The 14,370-nt window shown below is 41.1% G+C and overlaps 1 protein-coding gene across 1 annotated transcript; it reads right to left on the bottom strand.

The window, feature by feature from the left end:
• Window positions 1-4,066: 4,066 nt before the first annotated feature.
• Window positions 4,067-12,373, bottom strand: LOC105994244 (vomeronasal type-1 receptor 1-like). The gene is made up of 5 exons (XM_013027657.1): window positions 12,056-12,373; window positions 8,740-8,754; window positions 6,297-6,400; window positions 4,495-4,643; window positions 4,067-4,227 (listed from the first exon to the last, which is right to left on the bottom strand). The coding sequence occupies exons 1-5, from the start codon at window positions 12,371-12,373 to the stop codon at window positions 4,067-4,069; spliced, it is 747 nt and encodes a 248-aa protein (XP_012883111.1).
• Between the last annotated feature and the right edge of the window lie 1,997 nt (window positions 12,374-14,370).

The raw sequence follows: 14,370 nt of genomic DNA, 5'->3' as shown, positions 1-14,370 counted from the left end.
TAGAATGCCTAGCGACAGCAATAAGACAAGATGCAAACATAAAAGGGATCCAAATAGGGAAAGATGAAGTAAAACTCTCCCTCTTTGCAGATGACAGGATCTTGTATTTAAAGAATCTCAAGGACTCCACTCCCAAATACTCAAGCTGATTCAAAACTTTGGCAAATTATCAGGGTATAAAATTAACCCCCAAAAATCAATGGCTTTTCTGTATGCCAACAATGAGAAAAGCATGGCTGAAATCAGGAAAGCAACTCCATTTGAAATAGCCCCACAAAAGTAAAATACCTAGGAATTAACTTGACCAAAGAAGTGAAGGACCTCTATATGAACACTTTCAAAACCTAAAAAAGGAAATCAAAACAGAACTTAGAAAGTGCAAAAACCTCCCATGCTCTTGGACTGGAAGGATCAGCATCATAAAATGGCAATACTTCCCATGGCTATCTACAAATTCAGTGTTATACCTATTAATATTCCAACCTCATTCTTCAAAGAAATAGAAAGGCAGCCCAAATTTTCATATGCAACAATAAAAGTCCATGAATAACAAAAATGATCCTTAACAGAAAGAACGGTGCTGGAGGAATATCAACACCAAATTTGAAACTCTACTACAAAGCCATAGTGATCGAAACAGCTTGGTACTGGCACAAGAACATACCTCAGGACCAATGGAATAGAATTGAAAACCCAGAAATGAACCCACAGACCTATAGCCATCTAACCTTTGATAAGGGAGCTAAAAACATAGAATTGAAGAAAGACAGCCTGTTCAGTAAATGTTGGTAAAATTGGTTAATCACTTGTAGAAAACTAAAACTAGATCCTTATATATCACCCTGAACCAAAATCAAGTCCAAATGGATCAAAGACCTTGGAGTTAAAGCAGACACTGTGAAAACATTACAGGATGGAATAGGAGAAACCCTAGGTCTCCTTGGCACAGGCCAAAATTTTCTTAATAGAGACCCAGAAACAGAAGAAATCTAAGAAAGGTTGGACAAATGGGATTGCATAAAATTGCAGAGCTTCAGCACAGCAAAGGACACAGCGAGCTAGATCAATAGAAAGCCACAGATTTGGAGAAGATCTTCAATAGTCAGACAATGGACAAGGGTCTCATATCTAAAATATACCTGGAACTCAAAATATTACATCTCTCAACAACAAATCCTCAAAGAAACAACTGCCCAATAAATAAGTGGGCTAAAGACTTAAAGAGAAACTTCTCTGAAGAGGAAAGAAGGATGGTCAATAGGCACATGAAGAAATGCTCAACCTCTCTAGCCATAAAAGAAATGCAAATCAAAACAACATTGAAATACCACCTCACCCCAGTTAGAATGACTAGAATCAAGAACTGTAATATCAACAGATGTTGGAGACGATGTGGACAGAAGGAAACCTTACTGCATTGTTGATGGGAGTCTAAACTTGTTCAACCACTTTTTAAAGCAGTATGGAGGTTCCTCAAAAGACTCCACATAGAGCTCCCCTATGACCCAGCAATCCCACTTTTGGGCATTTACCCAAATGATCACAAAGAAGACCATACTTAAGTTACCAGCATAGCTATGTTTATTGCAGCATTATTTACCATAGCTAAGGTATGGAACTAACCCAGATGCCCCTCATTAGATGACAGGGTCAAGAAAATGTGGTATATATACACAATGGAATTCTATGCCTCCATCAGAAAGAATGACATTGCCCCATTTGTTAGGAAATAGAAAGACTTGGAAAAATTATGTTAAGTGATGTATGCCAGGCCCAAAGAAACATAGGTCCCATGGTTTCCTTTATTTGCAATAACTAGTATATGTCTGAGACAAGCAGAAATGGTCAGATAAGTTGATGTTAGGCAAAATGAATCCCAAGATAAGGACTCAAATGGTTTTTCTTTCTTGCTATTGTTTCTAACATATTTTATTTATTGTGAAAATACCGTATAGAGGAGTTTCAATTACATGGGCAAGATAATGAGTACATTTCTTATCAAGCATTATTGTCTCCTCCTTGTTTTCCCCTTCCTAACCCTTCCCATCTCCCTCCACCCACCCCCAATATCGGCTCCTTCCCTACCAATGTGTAAAGTTGTACATCTCAATGTTGCAATGGGTCCAACTGTATTCCTATTTAAACGATTTGTTTTTTCCCTTCCTGTTTCTAACATATTTATAAGATGATTTCTGTGTTGCTTTGTATGTCCCTCTCCCATGGTACAACCCTGTTTTCACTCTATTTAATGTTGGTATAATTTGGGGAGGGGAAGGGAAAAAACAAATTAAGTAGAGATACAGGTGGGCCTATTGCAACAATGAGAAGTACAAGATGACTGGCTGATGAGCATAAGGCTAGGTCTTACACTGATTCTCTCATAATTTTAGGACACGATGGAATTCTGGACTGATGCGGGTTACATATAGGAATGAGCAGTGACACAGGTTTACTGCTTGACCTGACACCATGTCTCCTGGTGCAAGTCAAACATGGTGGATGTCTTCAGATCTCTGAAATCCTCCTGATCCACAGGAGAGAACTTGCTAGAATACTCTTCTTACCTATATCTAAATATGTTTCAAGGTAATATGTGTTCAGGTTATCTATGTGACAAAACAATAAGGAATAACACTTCATTTTTGTGCTAAGTATTGAGCTTTATTTCCAAGTTTAATACTTCCACTCATTACACTTAGCACAATTCATGGGGTAATGAAGAAAAATCAAGTGTTATTCTGCACAACGGGGTGAAAACATTCATCTTCTGGTATCTCAGTTATGCTACATTAGCAATTGTACCTTATGCAATATTTGTTTAGTGAACTAACAATAAAAGATCAGTAGGCTTCATTAACTACATTGAACTTTTCTATAAGTTTGTTTTATTTGAAGTTTAAACAACAAGTTTGGGGAATTGCATAGGCAGGAACTTCACTGCTGAGATACTCCCAAAGTCTGCTTTCAGTCAGTTTAACACAGATTGTTACATAACACTTTCTATTATACACTCATTTAATAATTTTTTCATTTAATAATTTTAAAGATAAATATTTATGACAAACTCTGGTGGCTCATGACTGTAATCACAGCTACTCAGGAGGCTGAGACCTAAGGATTGCAATTCAAAGCTAGCCTGGCAGGAAAGTCCATGACACTCCTCTCTCAAATAAACTACTTAGAAAAAAATCTGAAGTAGAGCTGTGGGCCAAAATGGTAGAGTGCCAGCCATGAGCACAAGAGCTCCAGAGAATTGTCCAGGTCCTGAGTTTCAGCCCCACCACCACAACAAGAACAAGAACAACAACCTCATCAACAACTAATAATAATCCTAACATTACCCAAAGAGTGATCCAAAGTGGATACAGTGGCTCATGCATGCAAGGTTGAATCAGGAGGATTCACGTCAAAGGCCACCACTGGAAAAGAGTTCACAAGATCCCCCCTCCAATACTATCTGGGTGTGATGGGGTAAACCCATCATCCCAGCCATGTGTGAGGATGAGATTGGGATGGTTGCAGTGATAGATTAGCCTGGGCAAAAACAATTCCACAAGAATCTATCTAACATAAAATCTCAGCATCTACATTCTTATCTGTCATCCCTGGTACTTCAGGAAACACAATAAGAGTATGAGGGTGCAGGTTGACCTGGGTACAAAGCAAGGCATAGCTCCAAAATAATCAGAGTGAAAAAGGACTAGAGCAGGTCTCTAGTAGTACAGCCCCTGCCAATACAGCGTGTAAATGCCATTGCTGCAAAAACAAAACAATGAACCAAAAGGAAATTAAATGCAATTGCTCGGTTTACCCGAATTGTGAAAATCTTTTATTCAGTGCAGAAATGAAAAACCTGAGTGATACGAGTGTCTCTGCTGATGAGCACAAAGGCGCTCAGGACTGAGAAACACACACTGAGGAAGACAGACCTGTCCACCAGCCACAGGTCTGGTTTTGAATTTAGACCAACACAAAGAGTAAAAATGGCAGAGAGGCCGGAGAAGGAGATGAACATGCTCACCAGGGTCAGGATGGTGTGTGTGGCCCTGGCCTCATGGTCAGGTCTTCAGGAGGGAATGCAGCTGTGAATGTGCTGGACCCGCTGCTTGTGTCTGTGCAGAACAAAGACCATGGAGCCATTGGCCCACATCATGAAAACCAAGCACATAACATCACTGGAAAAGAATAACACAACATGTAATAATGTTGCAAAGGGTTTTCGCAGGCCTGGGGAGCATTATCTATAATACATGTGCAGAGTGACATTTTGTTTGTGTGCTGGGCCAATCACTGTCAGAGGCACATAAACATTTACTAGGAGCTGCAGGATCCAAAAAAGACAACCATAGACACGAAAGCACTTGGGGAATCTAGTAGTAATCTTCCACCAAGCATTTCCAGTGCAAACCTTTGAGACCTGGAAGCCACTCAGAAGACAGGTGGCATTAAGCGAAACCCCTCTGGCTACTCTGAATAAATACAAAAGAACTTTACATCCAGCATCATCTAGAAAGTACTTCCATCTAAATCCTGCCATTGTCAGAGGGATCCCAGAGGATAAAACTACCAAGTTGTTGACAATGACCAGATGGCTGAAGATGGGGTCTGTGGGCCTCATCTTCTGTCCAGTGAGGAAGGTGTAGCTGTAAAAACAAAGAAGACCGGAGTTCCCCAGGACCCCAGCTGCAATGTGAGTGAGGAAGGCAACCACCATTTAAATGTTGGTTTTGGCCATCTCTTCCATATCAAGGAAATCCTGGATTTTATTGTAACACACAAAAGAGCACGAAAACAAAACAAGGATGAAGATGTTAGCCAAGCCAGCTACTTGAAGATCGCAGTTTGAAGTCAGTTCAGGCAGAAAAGTCCCCATGAGACTCTCATCTCCAATTAACCACTCATACACCAGGATTGAGGCTGTGGCTCTGGAGGTAGAGCACTAGCCTTGAGCACAAACAGGCTCAGGCACAGCACCAAGGCTGTGAGGCTAAGCCCAAGAACCAACGGATAAAAAAGAATTCATGAAATATTATTAATTAATAGCATGAGTAGTGATACACATAATTATTTGTCAGAATATTGAAACTTCACCAGTATTTTTTTTCTGATCGTGAGGATTGAACTCCCTTCCTGGGTGCTGCCCCCCAGCTCTTCAGCTCAAGGCAAAGGCTCTACCACTTGAGCCACAGTGCCATTTCCAGCTTCTTCTGCTTACGTGGTGCTGAGAAATCAAATACACAGCTTCATGCATGTGTGGTAAGCAGTTTATGTCTGACCACCTTCCCAGCCCTCAACCAACATTTTTCTTATAAGAAACATCATTTCTTTTTTCTTTCTCTCTTTTTGTCACTAGTGGGGCCTTGGTGCTATTCCTGAGCTCATTTTGCTCAAGTCTAGTGCTCTTCCACGTTGAGCCACATCTCCACTTCTGGTTTTTGGTAGTGGATTGGAGATAAGAGGGTGGCTTTGAACCTGGATCCTCAGAATTCAGCCTCTTGAATAGGTAGGCTTACAGTCCTGAGCACAACAAGCAACACTGCTTATAATAAAGGAGATTATCTTGGATGAAAACAGTTAAAATTTTATAAGCCAACACTTGGTTATGAAAAGTGCAACGTCTTTTTTTGTCCTATGTAGGGAGCCTGAACTCTGCACCTGGACACCGTCCCTCAGCCCTTCAGCTGAAGGCTAGTGCTCTACCACTTGAACCATAGCGCCACCTCCAGCTTTTTCTGCTTATGTGGTGCTAAGGACTCGAACCCAGGGCCTCATGCATGCAAGACAAGCACTCTACCACTGAGCCACCTTCCCAGCCCAGCACAATGTCTTAATACATTCACACCAGAATTAAATAACAGCAGAGACATGTTGTAAAATGAGATGGAAACAGAAGTAGTACACAAAGTTCACTTTGTAAAAGAAACATCTGACTAGTGTACCAGCAAACAAGTATAAACTGAATTTACTCTGGCAATTTCAAATAATCAAGACATCCAAAGAAGACAGGTGCTGGTGGCAGGTGCCTCTAATCCAAACCACTTGGAAGCTGAGAGCAGAGAATCACAGTTAGAAGCCAGCCTGGCCAGGAAATGTCTCTGAGACTCTTATCTCCCCTATGCTACTGAGAAAAGCCAGAAGTGGCACTATGGCTCAAGTGGTAGAGCACTTAACTGGGCAAAAGAGAAACTAAGAAACAGTGGGTAGGCCCTGAGTTCAAGCCCCAGGACTGAGAAAAAATAAAATGTATATATGGAGGTGTATAAGATCATTTTAGTAGAGAATGCTCTACCACTGACCACACAAAGCTGTGTGGTCTCCAGGCTATGAAGGGATGTGGAACTGCACCAAGACTGCTAACCAAGTCAGGAGAGAGGCCTGTTATTCTCACCAAAAATTTTCCCTAAAATTCAAGACATGTTCCTAATTCAATCCCACACAACACACACATTTTACAGAGAGGTTCCTTCTGCATTTTCTTGATGAGTTCCATTTACTACTTTCACTTGCCTGAGAAGAATAGCTGCTTACCCAGTAGGAATTGGATGTCAGGACAGAGGAGTAGAGGCAGTGGTCACAGCACGTGTGCTCAGCCATGGATCCCCAAGATAAAGGCTCAGGACTGTGTGATCTCATCTCCTCTGTGGGTGTGCTCATTGTGTCACCTGGAAGTGTGGTGACAATTGTACATGGGGAACAGAGCTTCCCTGTGACAAACACTGGAGAATTGTGGATACTGATGAGCACCACTGAACTTACACTACCATTTCCAACAGATGTCACCCATGGCAAAGAAACTCCAGGGAATATGTGGAAACTCTTGAACACTATTTCATCAGAAATGAGTAGAGGAACAGGAAATATATTGTGTAAGAGTATGATCCCCAGAACATTTATTTATTGAATTTTTAGGGACTTTTTTCTTTCATATCCTGCATGCTATTTCTCTCTTTAATAAAATACTACGTTAAAAATAAAAATGGGGTGTCTGTTTCTCAGGCCGGTGATCCCAGCACCTCAGGAAGCTAAGATCTGAGTCTGCAGTTTGAAGCCAGCTTGGGCAGAAAAGTCTGTGAAGCTGGCTTCCCCAGTGAACTGTGAGAACCTGGGGAGCAGAAGTCCCATCCATGCTGACATCACCACCATGCTTCCAGACCATGGAGGGGGAGGATCAGAGGATGGCCTAGGGGGAAGGCCACCTGATATAGGGGTTGGAGGACAGAGAGAGGAAGGAGATGCCCAAGAGATGTGCAGGAGACAGTTGCTTCCCAGAGCCTCAAACCTGAGGAGATTCCAGCCCAGCCTGAGTAGTCCCAGGGGCCTTAGGAGAGTACAGGCCAACAGAGAGGCCCAAGAAGAGAGGCATGTGGAGGTCTGAAAGGCCTGTGCGAAGGAGGAAAATGGAAAGTCAACTTTCCTCCTTGGAGGGTAGAAGCTGCACCTGTTCCTGAGGTAAGACAAGATAGGGTTGTAGACCAACTAATAAACTTCTGTGTCACTTTGATAGTGCCTCCATGGATTTTCCTCCTCGCGGGTCATTACAAACTACTCAAAGAAGGCCATAAGTGGTACTATGGCTCCAGGGATACAGGGTTGGTCTGGAGGAAAGGGGTCAAGGACAGTACCCAGGGTCTCAGTTCAAGCTGTAGGACTGGATAAATACTACATCCCAAGATGATATGATATGTGCCGGTTATCAATGTTTAAATAATCAAGGCTGACAGACATGTTACACCACAGGTGTTTAATGTTTCTGCAGTATGTTCATAACGTTTTCACATGCACACTTATTGTAACCATTTTGACTTTCTTAGTTACAGAGAATATAGAAATCCTGAGGACCTCTCCCTCTGAACACAGCACAGCCATTTCCCATAATTCTGAGGGAAATAACTTGCATACATATGTTACAAAAGGAAAGACCCAATCCCCACCTGCACCCTTCCTTACTTCTTACAGAGCAAGGAAAATACTAGTAAGGTAAACATAGTATGAAGATAAGAAAAAGAGCATGAATATAAATGCAAGATGAAGAAAGAGTAATAGAAAAGAAAATCATCAAAACAAGTGTTGGAGGACTGAAAAGATCCAAAAAAGGGACTAAAGCTTACTTAGATTCGCAAATGATTGCAGCAGAGTACTGAAATTACAAAATCAGAAACGGGAGTTGTTATTCTTGACTTTAGAAATGACAAATAGAGCCAGGCATAGATGGCCCGTGCTTATAATCCTAGATCTTCTGGAAGCTGAGTTTAGGAGGATCAAAGTATGAAACCAGAAGAGGCACAGAACCCCATGAGACTCCATCTCCAAAACAGCCTACAAGGTGGGTGCTGGTGCTGGTGGCTCCTGTCTATAATCCCAGCTACTCAGGAGACTGAGATTTAAGAATCTCAGTTCAGAGCCACCAATGAAAGGAAAGTCTGTGAGATTTTAATCTTCAATAAAGTCTTGAGAAAAGGCTTGAAGTAGTGCTGTGGCTCAAGTGGTAGAGCACTAGGCTTGCACCTAAGAAACTCAGGGACATCATCCAGGTCCTGGGTTCAAACAGAAGCAGCAAAAAAGAAAACAAAACACAAATTGAATGCAGAAATAGCAGTAGGGGCTGGTAATATTTATTAGTGTTAGAGTTTCTAGAGTGCATGAAGGCCTGGATTTGATTCCTCAGTACCACGTACACAGAAAAAGCTGAAAGTGGTGCTGTGGCTCAAATTGTAGAGTGCTAGCCTTGAGCACAGAGAGACTCAGGGACAGAGCCTATGCCCTGAGTTCAAGCCTAATGATGATTAAAAGAAAAAAAGGAAAAAAGAACAGTAAATATGAATATCTAGAAGAAGGAGATTATATCTCTAGTATAAAGCCACCCAATACAGAAAATCACACACACACACACACACACACACACACACACACACGTACACACAATTATTTGCCACACTTGAATCACCACAATGAAATGATGTCTATTGTACGAATAAAATTAAGACTTCGGAAACTTTTTTTGGACATCAACTAAATCATCTTTAGGCAGACCTGCTGATATTATGCATAAGGTTTGGTCTCACACTGAGTCGATCATACTTTTAGGACAAAGATGGAATTCTGGGCTGGGCCAACATTATATTCAGGAACCAGCAGTTACATAGGTTTACTGCTTCACCTGCCAACAGGTCTCCTGATCCAGGTCAAACCTGGTGGATATCTTCAGATCTCTGAAATCCCATGTTCCACATGATAGATCTTTCTAGACTACTCTTTTTTACCTCAAGATGTTGGATCTAAATATGTTTGAAGTTAATATTTCAGGGACCCGTCTGAAACACCAATAAGTAATAACACCTTCTTTTTGTGCTAAATATTGAACTTTATTTCCAAGCTTAATTTTTCCATTCATTTACTTAGCAAAATACATTAGGTAATGAAGAAAAATTTGAGTGTAAGGGAGAAATGATTCATCTTCTGGTATCTCTGTTATTGTGAATTAGACAGCAATTGTATCTTTCCTTACTCATTATGTGCTTCATGAACTAACAGTAAAAGAGCATTAGGACACAATAGTTACATTGAAATTTTCATTAACTTTATTTAAATTGAGGTTCAGGCAACGAATTCAGTGTCTTAAGAAGGCAGGAACTTCACTGCTGAAGTAATGCATGATATTCTTTTTGTCAATTTCACACAAATTCTTTAAAAATATCTGTTGTTCCATACTCATTTAATAATTTGTGGTTTCCACTTTGGAAAGCAGTATAGAGGTTCCTCAAAAGACTTCACATAGAGCTCCCCTATGACCCAGCAATCCCACTTTTGGGCATTTACCCAAATGTTTACAAACAAGACCACACTAAAGCTACCAGCACAACTGTGTTTATTGCAGCATTATTTACCATAGCTAAGATATGGAACCAACCCAGATGCCCCTCAGTAAATGAATGGATCAAGAAAATGTGGTATATATACACAATGGAATTCTATGCCTCCATCAGAAAGAATGACATTGCCCCATTTGTTAGGAAATGGAAAGACTTGGAAAAATTATATTAAGTGAAGTAAGCCAGGCCCAAAGAAACATAGGTCCCATGGTTTCCCTTATTTGCAATATCTAGTATATGTATGAGTCAAGCGGAAAAGGTCAGATAATGTGATGTTAGGAAAATGAACCCTTAGATATGTATTTTAATGATTTTTTCTTTCATGCATGTGTTTCTAACCCATTTATAAGATTATTTCTTTGTAGCTTTGTATGTCCCTCCCCCACAGTATAACCCCTGCTTTCACTATATTTGATGTCAGTATAACTTGTGGAGGAGATGGAGAAAAACAAGTCGTTTAAGGATAGAGTTGGACCTGTTGCAACAATGAGAAGTACAAGTTGTCATGTCGAAAACGAGCTTTACAATGTCGGTGGGGGGGGATTGGGTGCGGGGGAGAGGGAAGGCTGAGAAGGGATGTGAAGGGTAAACAAAGGAGGAGGCTGCAATGCTTGGTAAGAAATGTATGCATTATCCTGCCCATGTAATTGTAACCCCTCTGTACAGTATGTTCACAAATAAAATAAAAAATAATATGTGGTTTCTAGGGCTTGAACTCAGTATATGGTACTATTCCAGAGTGCCTCTGTGCTCAAAGCTACCACCCTACCACTTGAGCCACAGCCCCATTTCCATTCTTTCTCTGTTTATGTGGTACTGAGGAATTGAACCCAGGGCTTCATCCATGCTAGGCAAGCACTCTACCACTATGCCACATTCCCAGTCACTCATTAAATAATTTTAAAAATAAACATTTATGTGGTTTTCTGGTGGCTCACTCCAGAAATCCTAGCTGCTAAGGAGGCTGAGATATTTGAATGGAGTTTTGATGCCAGCCCAGGCTGGAAACTCTAGAAAACTTGAAGTGAAGCTGTGGCTGAAATGAGTACAGTGCTAGCAAAAGAGTACATAGATATCTTCCAGGCCATGAGTTCAAGCTCCCCAACAGCAACAAAAACAACAAATAATAATAATAATTTAAATGAACGATTGATGTAAGATGGATGCAGTGGCTCACACCTGTAAGGCTGAACCAGGAGGATTCTGTTTCAAGGTCAGCTAGAGAAGCAGTTCGTAAGACTCCATCTCAAGTTCTAGCCAGGTATGCTTATGTTAACCTGTCATCCCATTGATGTGGGAGGCAGAGATTGGGATGTGTGAAGTTACAGGGAAGTTTGAGCAAAAAAATTCCTAAGACTCTGTCTCATCAAAGATATCTCAAATCTTGGTTCACATCTGTCATCCCAGACACTTCAGGAAACACATAATGGGAATATTGTGGTTCAGGCTGATGTACATAAAAAATAACCAGAGTGAAAATGAACTAGAGCTCACAGGTAGTCGTAGACCACCTCCCCTAGTGAGTGTAGAGTTTAAAGTCTAAATCTGAGTCCGTGCTATAAAAACAAACTAGGAAACCAAATTAAGAAAATGTCTTTTTTGTGCAGGAATAAAATACCTGAGTAGCCCGGGTGTCTCTGCTGATGAGCACAAAGGGGCTTAGTACTGAGAAACATGTACTCAGGAATACAGTGTGTCCACCAGCCACAGATCTGTCTTCCTAAGGAGACCAACATAAAGAGTGAAAATGACAGAGAGGCAGTAGAAAGAGACAAATATGTTGAGCATGGTCAGGATGGTGTTTGTGGCCCTGGCCTCATGGTCAGGTCTTCAGGAAGAAATAAGACTGTGTCTGTGCTTGCACATCTGCTTGTGTATGTGCAGGACAAGAACAATGGAGCCACAGGCCCACATCATGAAAACCAAGTACATAATATCAATGGAAGAGAATAAGACCATCTGTAATAAATGTACATATGGTTTTGGTGGGGTGGCGCCTGTGTAGCAGTATCTATAATGTATGTGCACATGACATTTTATCTATGTCTTGGCCCAATCACTCTCAGAGGCACAGAAACATTGACTAGGAGCTACAGGATCCAGAAAAGGCAACCACAGAATCCAAAGCACTTGGGGAATCCAGTAGTGATCTTCCAACAAGACTTTCTAGTGCAAAGCTTTGAGACCTGGAAGCCACTCCGAAGACAGGTGGCATTAAGAGAAACTCCTCTGGCTACTCTGTGGAAATACAAAACAACTTTACATGTGGCATCATCTAGAAAGTATTTCCATCCTAAACCTACCATTGTGTGTGGGATCCAAGTGGATAAAACAACCAAGCTTTTGGCAATGGCCAGATGGCTGAAGATGGGGTCTGTGGGCCTCACTGTCTTTCTAGTTAAGAGGGTATAGGTGTAAAAACAAAGGAGACAGGAGTTCCCTAGGACCCCAGCTGCAGTCTGAGTGAGGAAGGCAATCCCCATTTCCATATTGGCTTGAGTCATCTCTTCCATATAGGAAATAATTGATTCTATTGAGGAACTAAAAATATGAAAACAAGCAAATAAGTAAAAACATGCTAGCTAGCCAGGCACTGTTGAATCTCATCTGTTATCCTAGCTACTCAGGAACTGAGGTCTGAAGATCAATGTTTCATGTCTGAGGAATGTGGTCCCAAGTCACCAAGGCCGAAAGGGTTGTGATACTGTTATCTTCAATTAGCTACTGAAAACCAGAAATTGTGTTGTGCCTCAAAGTTTTCAATGAGCAGCCTTGTCCAAAAACTAACACAATACCCAGGCTATAGTTCAAACCCTATGGCATCAAAAAAACAATAACAAAAGCAAAAACAAAAAATCCCCAAGATTTCTTTTTGGTCAGTTGTGGGGCTTGAAGTCTGGGCGTGGGAGCTATCAGCTCTTCAACTCAAGGCCAGTGCTCTACTGCTTGAGCCACAGTGCCACTGAGGAGGCCCTCATTTCAAGGCTTTCAATTGGACATCCCACAGCACTGTGGTGTTTGAATGCTCCAGGCTCTTTCAGTGACTAATGGACAACTAGGACTCTCAAAGTTTCTGTTCCTAAACAGTTCTCAAGGATGCGGAGAAGCATATATTAAGTGGCTCCTACTCATGTACATAGATGAATTTGCCCATGAAATAGAGTTCCTGGTTAAAAGTTTTCATTTGGAAAAGAATCTCCTAAGCTAGGCACTCATCCCTGTAATCCTAGTAACTTAGAAGACTGAGACCTGTGGATCCAAGTTTCAAACCAATATTGGTGCACTAGGCTTCCAGGCTGCAATGTCAAGGGGATACCTAATTTCTAATAACTACCAGGAACACTGAACTGGCACTTTGTCTCAAATGTTTGAGCACTAGGCTTAAGCTAATTGCTCAGGGAGAGAGCCCAGACCCTGAGTACAAGCCCCATGGCTGACAAAATAATAAAAATTAAAAAGAAAATTCTAGGGTCTAGGTGAAGGCATGGCTGGCCTCATGTCCAGCCTCAAAGGTGGCAAGAAGAAGCCCCTGAAGCAACCCAAGAAGCAGGCCAAAGAGATGGATGAGGAAGACAAGGCTATTAAGCAGAAACAGAAAGAGGAGCAGAAGAAACTCTAGGAACTGAAAGTGAAGGCAGTGGGGAAAGGACCCCTCAACACAGGTGGAATTAAGAAATCTGGCCCAAAGTAAGCTGTTCCTTGTCCCTGAGATGATGGTGACCCTTGATTCCATTCCCATTCAACATCTGGATTTCCTGTTATAACATTTCTGCCACCTATATGTAGAATGGATTTTTGTCTAGGACTCTGAACATTAAGAACAACCTTTTAAAAAAAAGCATACAGTGGCTTAGCCATTGTGTCAGCCATTGCTACCTCAGCTGTAAATTCCAAGTAAACTCAGCCTAAGTTCCTGCCAGAGTCTGCTCTTCATTCTACTCTTGCATTCTGTATCATCTTGAAAGTAAAAAAAATAGGCAAAAAAATAAAAAAAATAAAAAGAACACCCGTAAGCAAGATGAGTGCAAGAACAATGAGAGAGAAGACAGAGAGAGAAGGAACAAATTGAGGAAATTGCTTGGAATGGGAATGACAAGCCAAGGCATTAAAATTAATGTCAACAGGCCTTTTATATTCATATCACAAATTGTCATGTTACAGATTACATCTTGGCAAATCTTTTCTAATGCATATCTTCAAATAATATGTGATTAGTTTAAATAAAAGTGTAAATCACGTTGAGACATTACTCATGACAAAAAGTATACAGAGGTGTATTAGATCATTTCAGCAGAGAATGCTCTAACCTTGAGTACACAAACCTGTGGTCTCCAGGATACAAAGGGATGTGGAGCTGCATCAAGACTGCTAACCGATAGGAAAATGAACCCTAAGATAGTTATTCAAATGTTTTTTTTTTACTTTAATGCGATTGTTTCTAATGCATTTATAAGATTATTTCTTTGTTGCTTTATATGTCCCTCCCCCACAGTATAACCCC

The sequence above is a fragment of the Dipodomys ordii genome, unplaced genomic scaffold (assembly GCF_000151885.1).
Source record: "Dipodomys ordii isolate 6190 unplaced genomic scaffold, Dord_2.0 Scaffold105, whole genome shotgun sequence".
Classification (NCBI taxonomy): Eukaryota; Metazoa; Chordata; class Mammalia; order Rodentia; family Heteromyidae; genus Dipodomys; species Dipodomys ordii.
Note: the sequence above shows the minus strand (reverse complement) of the source record. Positions and strands in the feature narration are given on the sequence as shown.

Bases quoted from the DNA above. Each gene is read 5' to 3' on its own strand.
- LOC105994244 (XM_013027657.1), bottom strand. From the start codon at position 12,373: ATGACTCAAGCCAATATGGAAATGGGGATTGCCTTCCTCACTCAGACT. The intron at 4,644-6,296 runs GTCAGTGGTAGA...TTGTTTTTACAG, and splicing joins AGACCACACAGCTTTGTGTG to CTACACCTTCCTCACTGGAC. The intron at 4,228-4,494 runs GTAAAGTTCTTT...AATGCTCCCCAG, and splicing joins CTTTCTAGATGATGCTGGAT to GCCTGCGAAAACCCTTTGCA.